At 41.3% G+C, this 18414-nt stretch overlaps 1 protein-coding gene across 1 annotated transcript in view; it reads left to right on the top strand.

The window, feature by feature from the left end:
* LOC111870755 (lachesin) overlaps nucleotides 1–17287 on the top strand; it is a gene marked incomplete in the record, with an annotated part of 273318 nt that extends 256031 nt beyond the window's left edge. Inside the window, 2 exon segments of the mRNA XM_033753994.1 lie at nucleotides 6070–6240; nucleotides 16669–17287. Of these exon segments, the coding sequence (XP_033609885.1) occupies nucleotides 6070–6240; nucleotides 16669–17078 (581 nt within the window).
* Nucleotides 17288–18414: the final 1127 nt, after the last annotated feature.

The raw sequence follows: 18414 nt of genomic DNA, 5'->3' as shown, positions 1-18414 counted from the left end.
TGTATATCGTCCATTTCATTGTCCACGTCTGTGAATTCTCTTGTTACCGCCTATCAGGGAGCAACACAGTTTCCTTACTAGCAGCAATGATAGGGTGAAGAATATTCAGCGTTTGAAGCCTCACAAGACAGACTGAGGAGTGAGCGACCAATATTCTCATACAGAGAGAAGGCACCTAAGCAGCTTCTCATGCCTCTACCCACAGCTCGCCTCTTATTTATCGTCTTCAGTATTTCAGTATCTTGCCCGGGATTGCATTGCGCCTCGCGAACCGCTCTTTCTCACCAGAACACCCAAATCTCATGAGACGTCAGGGGTTAGGAGGGTGGATTTCCACGACTGGGCACCATCACGGTAAATTTCAATGTCCAGGACAGAGACAGAGAGCGTGGGGGTGGGGGAATTTGTAGCAAAATGTGCAGCAACTGTAACCTCTCTAACACCTGGCTTGTTTACGTGTACAGTAGTATGCTTAGCTGACACAAAAATGGATAAAAATAGTCACTAACCTCAACACTATAAAACCGAAATCAGCCAAGTACTCTTTTAAAGCCCGGATACTGTATGCTGTACGCACAGTCTGCTTCATTATAATAAATCTCTATTCTACTCCTAGGGTGTACTTTTGTGTTTCGTATTGTTCTCAGAATAAGCAGCGATTATTTTCGTAAACGCCATTAATCAGTTTATTTCAGTAGAGGAGAAGTTATATTGTCACGTGTCCGGGGTTTACTGACAAATAGTAACGGTTTCTGGATTGGATTTACTGGCACTTCTATTGTGATCAGTTACAACAGCTCGCAAGCGATGACTGTCTCAGACTTGACTACGAGTGTCTTCTCTTCCACTGTGACGAATAGAGTACGAATAATCACTTGGGACTGAAATGGACTGAACTCACTTGTGAAGGAATCCATGAATTCCCGTACGAATCATGACTCAAAGTCAAAGTCAAAGTCAAAGTCAAAGTCAAAGTCAAAGTTATTTTACGACAGAGGGTAAGTCTGCCAGTCTGTCTGGGAATAAAGCACCCATCTGGAGCTTACGACCAAATTTGTATTAGTCAGACAGTTGCGGGTTTACTGATGTGGAGCGTTCTGACTAGAGAACGCGTTTGCCGTTTAAAGCTGCTGCTGGTCCTCGCCAGCGCGTCATTCTCTAGTCCGAGTTCCGCAGGACTCGTGACAGTATTTTACCCTCTCAGTTTAAAACTCACCAAACTGGTGGGCCAGGTCCCCTTATTTATATCCCACAGGAACAGGGTGTCCCAGTTATACCCCCAGGCACTGTGTTCCATTTTCAACACCTCCTACGAATAGCAGGGCTACGGTAGAGGTATTCGAACCCGCCTCCACACGGGGAAACTCACATTTATAACGCCGGGTAAACCGAAGAGAGACCACTTCGAACATTTCGTCTGTTATTATCTATTTCATTCTTTGCTACGAAACGTGTTTATCGAACCGTTGTCTAGCAATCGACTATTCAGCTTCTATTCGTTACCGCTGGAACGTGTATTCTTCCGTGTCTCGAACCACTCCGGCTTTCAGGCGTCATGTCACAATATTTCTTTTATACGTATGAAATTAATGTTTATATACTGCGTATTATAAGAAATGCAGTCTTTACAGGGTTGCCAAATTAGCAACATTTCGTGCCGTACCATGACACGTGATTCCGCTGTCAGTCATTCGGTTCTGCTGGGACTGAGGGCGTTAAAGAAGAGAAAGCAGAGCGGAATATTAGCACCTAAGAAAGAAGTAACAGTAGGCTGCAGAAAATTACATAAGGAAGAGCTTCATAAGTTCCACCCTACGCCAGATATTATTATGGTGAGGAAAGTAAATAGAAGTGGATGGGCAGGACATGTGGTACGCATGGAAAGGATTTAGGAAAAGGCCGCTTTCGAAACTAGGAGATGAGAACAATCAGGATGGGTTTATGTCTAAGCTGTCGCCTGTTATCCTAGAATAAAAAATAAACAAAATTCTGGCATTTCAATTGTAATCATGCAATGGCGATATCAGAACAGTTTCCCGAAAAGTCGTGTTTTTCGGATTCTTTGGATGAAGATCATCCAACCTTTCACAAATTATTCATGAAACAAAATACAGATATTACGAAAAAAAAATAACTGGAAACGTTTGAAAGTTTTACACAGATTTAGGTAAACACGGTGACAAATATTTGTTCACTTACTATTGACTAATTAAGTTGATTTCTTTAACCGCTTTTGGCGGGAAAACCAGAAAAAAGAGATTACTAGAAGATCAAGACTTAGGTGGGCGGACAATATTAAATTGGACCTGACAGAGATAGGATAGGATGTTATGGACTGGAATGATCTGGCTTCAGATAGAGACAATTGGAGGGCTCTTGTGAACACAGTAATGAACTTTCGGTTCCATAAAATATTTGGAATTTCTTTAGTATCTGCGTATCTCGCGGGTTCTCAGGTCACGACCACCCCCCCTTCTGAAACCTCATATATTCAGATTTTCTAATTCAACCTATTGGTTGAAGCAAATACACGTACTTTGGACAAGCTAAGAGAATTCCTTCTAAATGCGGGAAAACAGCGCGAGCTGCAAAGCGCCTGGATATAAACTGCAGGGCCGTGGATTCATTCCTTGCAGAGACACGGTTTTTTCTCAACATCGCGTCAAAATACAACTCGCTTTCCAATCCGTACCATCGGTTATTTTTCTGAGCATGATTGTAAAATTAAACTTATCTACACATATATTCGCTCATACGTCTTAAAGGCTCGGTCCGTGAGAACAGGGATGATTTTACCTATTGCAGTTCTTCTAGGACATAACATGTGCTTCGTGGATCTGAGTTACTGGGATTCCCCTATTCCCTGCATTAAACATAGCAACTACGAGTGCTGCCTAGTATTTGATATCATTCTCGAGTACCATACTCAAAACCACGGCGAATTATAAACTTGCGGGTCATTGTTTCTCCACAACTTCGATCTTCATCAAGGAACATATTGCTAATTCGTGGAGTCACGTAATAACATGGGGCAAGCGGTAAAGTAGTTGGTTGAGGCACAATACTACAAGTAGGAAAATTGCGGGATCGAATCCAAACGAGGTGGATTTTTCAATTTACCTGATCCTTCGAGTCGCACTATGGCTTTGGGGTCGACTCAGTCTCTGGCAGAAATGGGTACCAAGAATATTCCTGGGGGTAAAGAGCGGCCGGCGCGTAAGGCTGACAACCTCACCGCCATCTGTGAGCGGACTGTCTAGAGAAAATGTGGGAGCCTTAACACCTCACAACCCTATGAGCCTTCACGGCCTGTTACAGGGATACTTGTACTTATTTTATGTGATAACTACCAAGGAATAAATTGGGATTCATGGAGCTGCAGTCTAGTGACATTTCACGGAGGAAGTTACCAGTACTGGACGTCACAGCAGTGGCGATGTGAATCCCCTGGAAATCCCTGGCATGACTGCTACACTGTGAGCTTTAAAGGGTCTAAGTCCCACCTGTTCGTGTGCATCCGGTAAGCCTCAAACCTTAACGGACGGTCCACATATAACCCTGCATACACTGTAGTGCCACTGTATACTCCCTGGGAAGCCAGACAGGATGCTGCAGGCGAACTAGCCAGTGAGCGGGCTACACATTCTATAGTTCATATTCCGGATATGTCTTGCCCCAATTCTTTAACTGCTACGCTAAATATTTATTTTATCATATAATTCTAAAAAGTACGGAAAAGAATTAATCGCGGTTTAGAACGCGCCTTTAAAATCCTGTTGCTTTAAAACGTGAGAAGGGACAAAAATTACTAAAATTTTATAGTAATCGAGCTTTACGACCAAGTGACAAAACCTTCTTTTTCCTACCGGGGAAATATCATGTTCAAATCTTGGACCAATAACCGACATTCTTTACTTAAATTCCCTCATGGATTTAATCTGTCCCGCCATGGAAATTCCGGCGCAGTGCTGTGACATGTCGACACATTTCTAGGCTACGCTCGAATTACGCGCACGCAACAATAGGACTAGCGTCGCAAGAGTGCTCTCTATGTCGTTCGCAGATAAGCATTGCTAGGTAGCGGAGCAATAGATTCGTATTCTTGACAAAAGATCACGGTGTTTTGCGTGGGGTCCGTGGCGAGGAGTTCTCTTGAAGACAGTCGACGCTAAAAGCAGCTGAGAGTTGAGTGTTCAGCGGACAGCGGAAGCTAAAGAATCCCCACTGCTAAAATTGTTTACCAGAAAACATCTAGTGAAGACACGGCAGATGAACAGACATTGTGGAGAGCTGTTACCACGTAAAGACTAGTGAAAACAGATTGAGAGGACTTAGTGTAGAGTGATTTGTAGTGCGGAAATCAGCAGTAGTGTAATAAACATTTGTAGTTACTACCTGTAAGTGGGTTGTTGGTCTACGCCGATGATGTGAATCTACTGGGTGATAATATAGACACCATAAAGGAAAAAACACAAACTGTTATTGACGCAAGTAAGGAGATTGGTCTAGAAGTAAACACAAAGAAAACTAAGTACGAGTATATGTTGCTGTCTCGTCAACGAAATGCAGGGGAAAATCGTGACAAAGATAGGAAACACATGTTTTGGAAATGTGGCACAGTTCAGATATATGGGAACGGCGACAACAGATCAAAAACTGAACCATGAGAAGATTGAACTTGTTTAATTCTTGCTACCATTCAGTCCAGAACCTTTTGTTTTCTCGTCTGCTGTCAAAAACATAAAAATTAAAATATAAAAAACTATAATTTTGCCTGTAGTTTTGTATGGGTGTGAAACTTGGTCTCTGATATTAGGGGAGGAACATAGACTGAGGGTATTTGAGAAGAGGGTGCTCAGGAGAATATTTGGCCCCGAAGAGAGATGAAGTGACAGGAGGTTGGAGAAAACTGCATAATTAGGAGCTTCATAACTTATACTCTTCTCCAAGTATAATTAGAATAATCAAGTCAGGGAGAATGAGGTGGGCAGGGCATGTAGCACTGATGGGGGAGATGAGAATTGCATATAGGATATGGGTGGGAAAGCCGGAAAGAAAGAGACCACTGGGAAGACCAAGGCGTGGGTGGGTGGACAATATTAAAATGGATCTCAGAGGGATAAGATGGTATGGCTTGGATTGATCTGACTCAGGATACAGACCGCTGGAGACTCTTGTGAGCACGGTGACGAACCTTTGGGTTCCATGAAATGCTGGGAGCTTCTTGAGTAGCTTCCCAATTGACGTCTTCTCAAGAAGGGCTCAGTTCTTCTTAATGGTCAATAAATATATTCACCATCCCAAACCCCGTCTATAGTCAGTAATACACGTGACAGTACACTAGATCACACTACACTTCCTTCCACATCATATCAAATTCATTATTCATTCATAATCACATGAATTCGACCTCATGTACCTCAGTTACTGAGAGGGACGCTGAAGATACTATAAATTAATGAAATGATTAATATGTTCAGGAAATATTTCAGGAACTAAACACTGGTCAGAGAACTTTAAATAAGGACGAAGTGTGTGATGAACATAGGCCACCCAATATGGGGATTTCGGAGATGAAACCTCCTGAAAAGTAGCTGTTTGGGAAAGCTAGGAGACAAAAGGATAACAAGAAGACGGTTATTAGGGAAACACGTTGCTAGGGTGGGAGGTGGACGGATTCAGTTCAGGATAATATCAGAAATTGAGCTTTCATATCAGGGGCGCCATCTTCTGAAACTCTTGCATAAGAGTTTACGTTATAATGTGTCAGATGTATGGTAGTACGTGTACATGGCAAATTTTAAATATGCTAAACTAAAGAAATTACTTTAAAATAACATTTAAGAAAAACTTTGTAGAGAGCGCAAAGACATGTATTTCCTTCATAACATATATCCTAAAATCGGTTTTAATATTATCCTCTTATCTCCTCGTTCTTCTGAGAAAGGTATATGGACAGATGTCTAGACATATGAATCTTGTTAACATGTTTTCAAAAATAAATTAGTTGTGTTAGAGATCTTAATGATTAATTATTAGTGTTTAAATATATTTTTTAATTATTTTCAGGCGAGAAATTGATGGAGAGCGGTAAATATGAGATAAAAGAAGTGCCGATCAACGATTATTCGTTGCATATGAACCTCAAGATCCTCAACGTGCAGAAACACGATTTTGGGACTTACGTGTGTGCCTCTGTGAATGCACTGGGTAAAGTGGAGGGAAGCGTGAGGTTACAAGGTAAGTTGAAGTATTGCACTCAAGTCTTATGGTCATTTCTCACTTAGCATCTTTCACAGAAGGAAACTTAAATACTTGAGGGGATGGGGTTTCCGTGTATCCTCATTTCATGTACACGTAATTCTAAAACTGCTGAATATAAGTGAGATTTGAGGTTATGACAGCGGTGAATGTGAAGTTTAGTCTCATTCTAGGACGTTACGACACGTATTCTGGTGGAAATGTACCTACGTTTTGAAGGAATCTGCAGCCTCCATATTGAGGGTAAAAGACTGAGCTAAAAGGTTTCTCCGAATCGTTGTTAGTTTTACCAGACAAGACGTCATACGCCACAAGACAGTAATGTTCATACTAAAGAATGTTTTGCATTTTCTATTGAGACTCTGCTCTAACAGCTGTGGGATATTGTAGAAACTGCGGTTAACCTTCAGTGGACCACATGGCTTTATGGGGTACTCGGTAGCGTGGTTGGTTGAGGCACTATGTTAAAAACCGGAAGGTCGTCTAGCAACGGGTGTACATGTAACAATATTATCTCGCTCTCCGTCACCACAGGCTATGTATGGATAAGTTATACGTTCAAAGTACTCATGTACGTCACTCGGAACTACAAGAAATTACGGCGTCACTGCAAATGTCCACGTTTCACAGATCCCTAGAACTCACCCAAAGTCTTTCAGTCTACTTTCACTAGTAGTTGTTTGGTAACAGCTCTCAACAATGGCTATTCCTGTGCCATGTTTTCATTAGACGTTTCCTGGTAACGAATCTTAACATGAAGATTCTTCAGCTTGTGTGGTCAAGCCGTCCGTCATAAACCTCTGAAAAGTTGTTAAATTGCTATCAGACTAAATGTCGTAACGTCTGAGTACAGAGTACTCGTCACACTCACCGCCATGAGACACTCAAATTGAACCATCAGTGTGTGTTCTCTCAGCGTGAGTGGCCATTAGATCAAATAATAAAATTATCTACACATGTACTTGAATTCGAGTGTTGCAGACATTGCATACGATACTAATTACTGAGCTAATTCTCTGAACACAACGATGTGCATATACCGTGTACCTATTTTTTCATGAGTTATCAATCTACTCCCATAAGGAATAAGCGCCTTCTTGTGCCATATTTATAAATAATTTTAGTTTATTTCAACAATAAGTCAGGCTATGTAGCATCGAATGATTTGATAATTAATTAATTAATTAATTAGAATGAATGTGGAAATAAACGGTGTATGGGTAATTTAAGTTGTACAAGTAATGCGAGCGTTTTCCTCGAGAGGCTGATGAGCCCCACTGGAAATCCCACAAGTCTGTGCCCCGGGGATAAATATGAACGGATAACTCCCGAATGCAAGTCATAACCAGCTTCTTGGACTTTACTGTGTTGCTCGTGACCTTTATTGTGTTGTTTGCATTTTCGTTCCCCGTGTCAGAACCCAGCCTGCATTTGAGCCAAAAGAAACAGCAGCAGCGCCTTTTGTAAGCCGTGAATAACTGGAAACTGCTGGTCAAGGCGATAAGACCTGTCGGAGAGCGTAAGCTACGTGGTAAATTTTGACCTTTATTGACCAGCTTTCGGGAATGAACTAACGGGAAGATATTATAAATTTATTCGCTTGAGGTTCTGGAAGCAAATACGTTCTTTCTTACGAACTAACGCAAAGCATATCTCTCAAGAACTGCTACATTTAGTCAGTACAGTTACTAGGATACAGGACCGTGCCATAGCTCAGGCGGTTAGTCATAGGCTTCCAACAGCGGCAGCCTTAGTTCGAGACCAGATCAGATCGTGTGGGATTTGTGGTGAATAAAGCGGCACTAGGGCAGGTATTCTTCGAGTACTTCAGTTTCCTACGCCGATTCTCATTCCACCGACTGCTCCACATTCGGGGCTGGTAAAATAGACCAATTAGTGGCCGATGTACCAAGTGGACTAAGTCTCACCACATCCCAAGAAACTGAATTAAACTTCTAGAACACAGGCTGGGCGAATATATAGGTTAGGGATTCCATTCACTCCAGGAGCAGAGACTTGTCTCCGCATCGTCCAGGCAGGACCTGGATCCCATCTATGCAATGCGTACGGCGAACCCTCCCCAGAGACAAACTTCCGAGGCGAGAATATGACTACTTTTCTCCGTGCAGTGTTAATGTGATGACTGCATGGAGGCGCGTTGCACCAGTACATACTCCTTGCTACTTCCCATATATAATGCGTTATCATCACAAAGTGATATTATACGCGTACATATACAGAAAAGTGAAGCTGTCTGGGTTGTCATTTTACGTGGGGTCTTCTCAGCGTTACGTTTTGCACCTAATGCTGAGTTAAAGGTGTCCGAAATATTGGACCGATATGGACGAAACTCGATATGACGTAGTTAACACTAATAACATAGGCCTTAATATATTTCTGCAAGCCGGCAGCAGCTAAATTCTTTAAGAAATTTCTGAATTCTCTGAACCATAAAGTTCAATATTTTTTCCAAATGCCTAAGACTGTCCCGGTCCTGAGCCAGACGAATTCAGTCAGCATCTCCCCGAACTGTTCCCTTTCGATAATTCTGTCCAGCTATTTACAACCACAAAAGAAAGTAAACTTTAAGACATGAAACAAAGGAGTTTCAATTTATTTTATAATCATTCTGCGTCTTGCGAAGTACCGACATTTGGTCTGGTTGTAAGTAAAACCAAAGAAATGCAATTTAAGTCTTGCAGAATTTATGAGTGTGTTCAATAAAATCGGAAATAGCCCAGACAGTTCTTACTTTCAAATTGAGCGTAAGCGATACTTCACGACAAACAAACGCGCGTGGCAGACATACTGATGTGTCGGGCGTCAGCCTGAGGGGCAAATATCTGTCTACACTTAGTAGCACCTTTCACAGATTAAGCCTAAGTAACCCTTAAGAAACATTTCTTCTTAAACCTAAAAACTTCTCGTTAAAATAATATAATCTTTCCTTCAAAGTGACTCTTCGGTAATGTTAAAAATGCAGTGAAGTAATTAATAAAAAATTTAAATAGTTATATGGAAATAGAGACCGTCTCTGTGGTCTAGTGGTTACAGTTCCTGCCCGCAGATCCAGAGGTCCGGGTTCGATTCCCGGCGCTACCAGGTTTTCTGAGAAGTAGTGGGTCTGGAACGGGGTTCACTCAGGATAATTAAGGAGTTATTTCAAGGAAATACCTGCTCCGGTCTTGAAAACAGAAATTAACGTCCGTGAGGATTTGTTGCGCTGACCACGAGAGACCCTCTATCCGCTAAAGTTGGTACTAACTTCGCCGACAAGCGGCGGTCGCTCGGCTGGTGTAGTTCGCTTGCGGACTCAAGCCACGGAGTATATGGAAATAGAGCCGATCACAGTGGCCGCGCGGGCCAAGGCAGGAACTGTCTTGAAATGGATGGATGCGTTGATGGGTGGGTGGACGAAGACAGACAGACAGACAGATAGACAACAGTACACATAGATACATACTGTCACGTGTTTCCTGGTAACGCGACAGTAAATAATGAGTTCCGGATCTGATAAATCTATTTGTTGGATAATTTCACACGTCAACTACAATTCGTTATTACACTTTCACGACTGCTGTGTCTATGTCACACACAGTTATAACACTCCCAAGGTTAATACATCAACTGCTGAACTGCCTTGAAGAACGTCTTCCTGACGAATCCTCGAATTCTTTAGCTTACACCTACTGAACTGCACTGAACTGAACTGAACAAGGCAACAACAGAATTAGAGGCACACTGCACTCTGCACTAGACTCTCAGTCTAGTCTAAGCTATATCAGATACTCGTTATATAAGCTTCACACAGACAACATAGAAAACATCTTACGTGCTTGACTCCTATTGCTGTAGCGCACTCAACTCAAGGTTGTTTACAGGTCGTTCCATAGAAACGGCGATTCTTCTACTGTTGCCTTGTGAATTCATACGCTGGGTCTTCAGCGGTGCGTTACTTAACAACCTTCTGACCATCCACGTTACAATCTTACTGTAAAGGCTTACTTATCAGGGAAAAGGGGGGATGAACCGGAAACTACAGGTGATAGGGTACTGCATTCGCACTAGAGCGATGAGATCCTGTCTCAGGGTGAATACGGACCTCGCGTTAACGGGAAAGATAAGAGTGTTTATAGCTAGGCACTACCACACACTGTTTGAGCAGATCTTGATATACATGTAACTGCACTTGTCCTTAATCCCTTAAACCAACTTGGAATCCCTCAAACTTCTGCGACCGGATCCCTGGCTAGTTATTCAGCGACTGCTTTTTTTAGCACAACACTTAGAAGTGATTACACTTTCACTTAAACTTTTAAGCCAAATTAAGATTCACACTAATTTTTGGCGTCTACTTAATTTTGCAGAGTTATTCAGAGATTGTTTCCGTAACACACTTAAACATAATTCTGTTTTAACTTTGACTTCTAAACCCAACTGCCAGTGATGCTAATTTTTCGGCTGTACCCTTGGTGAGTTGTTCAGAGACCCCTTTAGCAGACTGACTCTGCTATGAAGCAAGAAATCTTCACAGCTGCAACTCCGCCTCCAAGTTACTATCCTAATTACGGCTGATTGGAACAATTCGAATTTAGGAAGTTAACCATAATTCTCACTGCTCCAGTCACCTAGCTTTAGTTCGGGACTTTGAACCTTAAAAGTCTTAACGTCGTTTTTGACAGCTGCTTTAAAAATTATACCAGTAGCGTGGGTTGCTGGCCTTCCCACTTTTGACTTATGGGGTTCAAAACCTGTCAAGTGTAACTTTATCAAAGGATGCCGCCGGTCAACTTTCGAACTGAATTTCCAGGAAAACTCTGCGGGGTGCTTCCTGCCTGGTCTTCTGCAGCAGTGAAGCAGGCCCTATTCTTGAAACCAAGAATGGGGCTAAGTCACCCTTGAATGTTCCTTACTACATCCTGTGCTTAATTGCTCTAAAAAGAAATCTTGATTACAAATAAAGCAGGTGGTGTCAGTGGTACGGCTAGACTACGAGTACGTCTCTTAATGAAGAAAGAGGTTAATAATAATCACGTCCCTATCTGGGCCTCTACTCTCTGTAGAAAAGGGCAAAAGGGTAGAAGAAAAAAATATAAGAAATCTGCAAGCGAAGAGACCGTGAGAACCGGTAACCGGTTCTCACGGTCTTCTACCCTGAAGATGGAGGCGATACGTTCCTCCGAAACGTCGGTTAACACCACATATACACGGTGCCAAATCCCAGAAAACTTCTTTCTTCATATTTTAAATACATTGTGCATCCGGTGAAGTGGTAGGAATTGAAAAGTTCCTTATCAAGTGACTCATAATTTTATGCCTTGAAATTTCTGGATAGATTTAAGTTATCGGGTTTAAGTGCTATCCAAGCTGCACCTTCATTTTCACTTAAATTTCCACCTTGTGAGCTGTTTCTCAAGATTTAGCTAATTTTGAGATAAACAAATATTCCCTTCTTTGATCTTTGCTTCATTGATCCTTGCATTCATTTACAGAGAACTCCACTGGCATCACGATCCATAGACTTAACACAATTTTCATTAATTTTAAGTGGCAGCAAGAAAATGTTTTACGGATTAACCAAATGGTGAATGTTAGCATATTTGCTCACCGAAGCGAACGTTCGTCGAAGTGGCCATCGTTTCTTCCCGTGCTCGGTTACCCCATCTTCAGGGGAAACAACAGAATTTGGCATAGCACAGTTGTTAACGAAGCAGAATATAGATAACTTTCAAATCTCCACATATACACCAATAATACATACTTATCAGACTGAATATGTTCCACAAGATACTGCACACTGTCACGCGATTTCTCCATGGGACTAACGATTTGTGCTGTAGGCACTGAAGGGTGTTTATTTCCATTAGGGAACAACACAGCCTTAAATCCCAGCTTCGAAGATTTGATAAATAGGCACCATTTGTTTGGCTCATGCTGTTTGCCAACGCCTCTACCCGAGGGGATCCACATTATCACAGTACACTAAACTTCCTTCCTGAGAAGGAAATGATAAAAAGGTTACTTTTTATCTAGGCGAATGAACATAACTTGCTGAGTCTGCTAGAAAATTCTGGAACGCAAGGCCAGGTCTTCAGATTGATTTCTTGACAAATTCACCTCACGGAGAAGACCATTCGGATCTACTTGAAATATTAAATGAGGATCCAGTAATGAACAGGGTGGTTCATATTACTAGAAACTCGGAAAACCCGGGAACGAAATACTCGGGGGTCGCCAAGCGAATTCAGATGAGTGACTGACCAAGTAGAAGCCAAAGTGCAACCCGCATGACAAATTCAAGCAAGTTCTGAATACGAACACGAAAGCAGTGATGGGCAGAAACTTGAAAGTTATGAAGAACCAAATAACACTCATTCCCCTTTCTAAATAGCAAATAATTTAAACCTATGTCACTCAACATCTCTGGGGGATGAAAAAATCTATTTATATTTTAGTAATAAACTTAAAAATGTACACATAACATATAATTACATCTACTCGTATGTAAAAGAAACTCCTGTTGGAGAGTGTTGTTATTTTCCGAAGTACAGGGCGCGATGAACAGAAGAACAGGAGGAGATGAATTAGGGATAACCTATATGTAGCACCACTTGACTCTAATCTTTTTGTTTTCGTACATACATTGGGGATATTAAATTTTATGTACGAAAAGTAGCATAAACTGTTTTAAGGTTTCCTTATGTATGGCTTGTTGGTGTAATTTGGGAGCTTGCTATTATAATTTAGCAAAAGCAAATGTTCTGTTTGACAACAGTTAAATGTAGTTGATTACCCTACGTCGAAAAGCCCAAAACTACAGTCATTACCTCCTATTTCTTAAATTCTTGTTTTTTCTTGTATCCTGTTCTCCTTACCTCTTAAACAAATCAATTTGCATTCAATGTTGAACGTTTTCCTGTACCCTTAATGTCTATGACAAAGCTCATGACACCGAGAATAGCACGTTACAAGTTCGTCTGGGATTCGTACCAGATATCTCGTCCGCAAATGAGCAATTACACGTTTCGTGAACATCAATGATCTCGATATTTGTGTTTTTTCTGATGTCCCTTAGGCTGAATGTTGGTGATCTCTGTTCTCTCCTGTTCATGTGTGATCACGCTTGTGAATACGGAAGCCACAGAAATGAATACACGGGATTTTGTACTGTATTACAATTTCGGACACCTCCTGTGGAATTGCAGTACGTCACTACAAGAAAAGTGTTCTTGCATATTATGATTCAGCACATCGGATTACTATATATCTGACAGGGCATTCCTTGAAAAAGACAAGACCTATGCTTCGAAACCCATAAACAAAGTTCTTAAATGAAACATCATCGAAAATCTGCCTAAAAATGAGAAATAAGACAATTTCCTTTGGTTCTTTAAACTTACATGAAACACTGTAACTCCATCATATTAATCTTCTACTTGAAGAAAGCAGTCTTCTGGGATTTGGCACCGTGTATATTTGGTGTTAACCGACGTTTCGGAGGAACGTATCGCCTCCATCTTCAGGGTAGAAGAACGGGTAAAAGCAGACTGAGTCTGCTTTTACCGGTTCTCACGGTCTCTTCGCTTGCAGATTTCTTATATTTTTTCTTCTACCCTGAAGATGGAGGCGATACGTTCCTCCGAAACGTCGGTTAACACCACATATACACGGTGCCAAATCCCAGAAGACTGCTTTCTTCATAGTCACCGCCGTGAAAGCCTCAAATCTTACATAATCTTCTACTTGTTCTTCATAGATCCATAAACAGAACCATTCATATCTGTAATACAAATATTGTGTGCTGTTGGAATATTATACATTCTAAATCGTACCCTTTTCTGAGCTTCATGACGCCCACTGAGACGTAAAAATCAAACACATATCTTTGCTAGTTGTAAACAGTGAAAGAAGTGGCCTACTACTTACACAACACGGATCATTCGAAAATATGGTCACCGTTCATAAGCGAGCGAACTTCACTTCCTACAAGAAATTGGTTCTCTTGAATCCAGATAACAAAATCCCTCCTGACAGACATGCAGCTTTCTTGCCCAACTGGCCTCAAGCTGGAGATCACCAAGGAATGGGACTTCGCCATTGAGCTCTTGCCACTTCATGGGTATTAGAAATCAGAGCACTTAGCTCATTCAATTGACTGACATTACATCTTCAAAATCATATATGCTACATTTACACAGGGTAATTCTTATGTCAGAAAATAATACTAAGCAGGAGTGTTGTAATTTTCTGCTGACATTTCCTAAAACAGGTAAAATTGTCCCGGACACTCTCCATTAAATCTGTAACCAGAGATTACGAGACACCGAAATATTAACACACCTCGCAATTGATGCTTACCTCTGTCGGCAGACTTAAGAACCATGCAGAATATTTCCCATATACTTGAAAGCAATTTGTAATGAAATGAATAGCAAATTAGACTTATACATAATGTTGAATTTCCCGTTTCTCCTGCATATATAAACATACAGTCTCAAATGACCGTCAAAGGCAATTCTCTAACTTGAGAATGAAGTGTGGGGCTAACACCCACCTACCATAAAACAACTGTTGTTTAACGAATTTCACTAAGGTCCTGGATACAGACATATTCCTTCGCACGACTTGCTGAACCTTAAATGGCACAAGGGAAAAATTAAGCTTTCTACCATTCGGTTCTGAATTTTTGCTAAAAGCCTAGATGCTAAAAGTTACGTGTATGCATAGGGTATGTCTAGCCGACCATNAAGGTCCTGGATACAGACATATTCCTTCGCACGACTTGCTGAACCTAAAATGGCACAAGGGAAAAATTAAGCTTTCTACTATTCGGTTCTGAATTTTTGCTAAAAGCCTAGATGCTAAAATATAAAAGTTACGTGTATGCATAGGGTATGTCTAGCCGACCACAATGGCCGTGCGGTCTAAGGCATAAACTGTCTCCGTTCGCTCGAACGCTGGGATCGTGCGTTCCAAGCGTACTCAAAGCATAGATGTCTGCGTTTATTCTGTGTGTAGGCAGCGGCCTTGTGGCAGGGCTTGTCACACGTCAAGGGAGTCCTACCGACTGTGTATTTAATTAAGAAACTGAAAATGCGGCCCACGAAGGACAAATGGCTGTACAGCCATGGATAGATAGAATACACCTAAATACTGAGTGACTATGTTGTTAAAACTAACAAAAATTTCCCCTTCATTATTTTTAATTTGTTTTCATTCTAAAAATACCCACAGGTCGCTTGTAGACGTACTGAAATTTAAATGAAAATGTGGCAGACGATTCCTCCGAAACATCGGAGGCCATGCAATAGCTCAGGCGGTTATTTGCTGGATTCCAACTGCGGCGGTCAGGGTTCCATCCCAGATCATATAAATTTTGTGGTGAACAAAGAGCAGTGGTGTGTTTTCTCCGGGTATTTCTGTTTCCCCAGCCAATTCTCATTCCACGAGCGTCTTCACATCTATTAATCCGACAGCATATAATCTGAACGCTGACAGCGCCCTTAGACGACCAGCTAAGTTAGAGGCATGTAGAAAATCACTCAGAAGGCTATATGGTATCGCAAATTAAAAACCAGCAAAGTAAACTTAATGCTAAAATGGTTGTTAAAATATTAAAGAAGGCTAAATAAATATGTCAAAACACTCATGTGTAGGGGGTGTACACGTGACTTATAAGACAGGTTTCGGATTGGATGATTGGATTTGTTGATACCTTATTCACACAACTCAGAACTACAGGCAACTACAGCGCTATCGCTGATCTACTTCAGACTTCACCGTTACACTCACACTAGAGTTCTCAGTCTTTACTTGTCTTATCCTGGCAACGGATTTATAACCGTCTCGCTGTCACACATGAAGTCCTCCTTGCACCGCCTAATTTATTTCTTGCCATTAGTCTGCAAATATCAATTTCTCTGCTCCCAAAATCATGTTCTGGCAGGCTGACCCCTCGAACCTAACTAGACTCTGTTCTGTACTACCGAACACTTTTTATAATCACTTAGCATGGACCATGTAGAAAACACGGCCTTTATTGTTACGGAGGCGTGTTTACTGGTCCGTTGCCTAGCAATGGACGTCCTATTGTTGCGTGCGTTGGTTCCCATGGGAGTGGGTTTACAGAGTCGTTGCCTATTAATAGGTCTATATGTTACAGTACATATCACAACAAGAGTGTGCACGAACAAGCAACAAAATAAAAGGTGTGAATAGTTACTGAGGTCTAGATTGCTATTTTCTTTTTCGCACTTATTTCTAAGAACTTTGTACGACGCGTATCCAAGGTCACAATATATATGAATGATATTTCTTAAACGTTTTTGAGCTTCTTGAATAATTACATTTTCCGAGTCATTCCTTCCTTATTTATAAATGTTTCTCTAACACTGCACTCTCTTTCAGAACTGCACCTGGCGCCAAAGACAACAACTGTTCCAGTGTCTGCACGACACGACAATAAACCGCGCAAGAAAACTGCGCCCCATTCGAAGGACAGCAAGCGCAAACGGAAACGTCCTAAAGGAGACCGTCGGGAAGAAGAAGATGCGAGCGGGGAGGATGATGAAGATTCAGAACCCGTAACGACTGGCCCGTGGCCCGAACCTCGAACTGTACAGACAATAATTCCGAGCGCTGGTCGGCCTCCGTCTTCGAACCCTCATCGCAACGGCGCTGACAACGTGTCTTCGGGCAGCCCATCCTACGGCTGTGGCATCAGCAGTGTTCGTCTTCCATTGTGGGCTACCGCGGTAATCGTCGTCCAAGTCGCCCTTAAACATCTGCTAAACTATTATCATGTAACTATTTTTTAAAGCTAAAGTTTGAAAAATGATTGGCCAGATATGAATCCGTCGTCCAGTGGGCAGCTGAGTCTTAAGTTACTCGCAGCTGATGAAAAGATTTGCACAGATGTATCTGAAAGCAAGACCGTTGGTTGTTCTAGATCCATGCGTAGTGAGCAAACACTGAGAAATGTACATTGCATGACAATTGATTGCTATGTACACGGTGGTATCAGGAAGTCCCAGGCACAGTTCATGTGCATCCTATTCTAAATAGAAGAAACGCTGTTAATGAGCTAACTGTAAATATCACAATATATAATTTTTTTTATAATTCGAGCAAATTAATTAAAATTCTGGCTTGAAATATAGCCATAAAAGAGGTGTAAAATGATTTACACCGAAATACTTAAATACGTGAGAAACGAACCGCTGCTCTCGGCCACGGGACCAGTAGATTTGGGACTACGATTCTTCGAACGATCCATAATTGCCACAACTCCCAAAACGTCTTTTTTTTTAACTCACTAAGAAGGTAGACAAGAAGTTTCCAATATCTCTTTGAGAGATTCATAATTTGGAAATGTTTACGCGCAAATTAGAGCATAGATATTAGCAAGTTACTTTAACCCTCCTCTTGAAAAGGGGGACATACTGGACGTTTCTGACTGGGACACAAAGGCCTCTCCAAAAGATACAAGTACAAAAGTAATTTTAAACTTTCCCACTTCAATCCACCTAGCATGGCTAGGGCGAACAAATATATTCTTTTGTGTTCACTACCCAAAAATTACTCTTAGGAAGGCACATAATTTTAGATAAAATACAGATTGACAAAATGAATAATCCTTGCAAATGCCTGTTTCACTCCTCCGGTCATTATGAACGTGTTTCGATTTCCTGTCAATGAAAGTGTTAATTCACCTACAGAAGTTCGCCTATAGGCTATAGGTATAAAATGGTTCATAAATTTACTGCAACTCGGCTAAATTAAATATATGTAAATACTAAATTTTGTTCAACTAAAAATAGAAAGAAATTACGTATAGGAAATTTATTTCAAGCTCCCAGTAAGCTTAATTTGCTTCATTTCTGTTAATTATTGTATTTATAGAAAACACAAACATAATTTAGCATTCATCCTATTCTTTTTTTAATTCGCTTAGTGAGGAGTGGAGTCGAACTGGGTCCATTCAACACGGCGGCCACTAATCAGCTTATTCCGGGTGATTATGATGATGGAGAATTTGGTGGAAAGAAGATTGGCAGGAGAAACCGAAGTACTCGGAGAAAACCCGCCCCAGAGGCAAATTGTCCACCACAAATCCCACTTGACCAGACCCGGGATCGAACCCGGGCCGCCGCG

This window comes from Cryptotermes secundus, unplaced genomic scaffold (genome assembly GCF_002891405.2).
Source record: "Cryptotermes secundus unplaced genomic scaffold, Csec_1.0 scaffold263, whole genome shotgun sequence".
In the NCBI taxonomy this organism is placed as follows: Eukaryota; Metazoa; Arthropoda; class Insecta; order Blattodea; family Kalotermitidae; genus Cryptotermes; species Cryptotermes secundus.
Note: the sequence above shows the minus strand (reverse complement) of the source record. Positions and strands in the feature narration are given on the sequence as shown.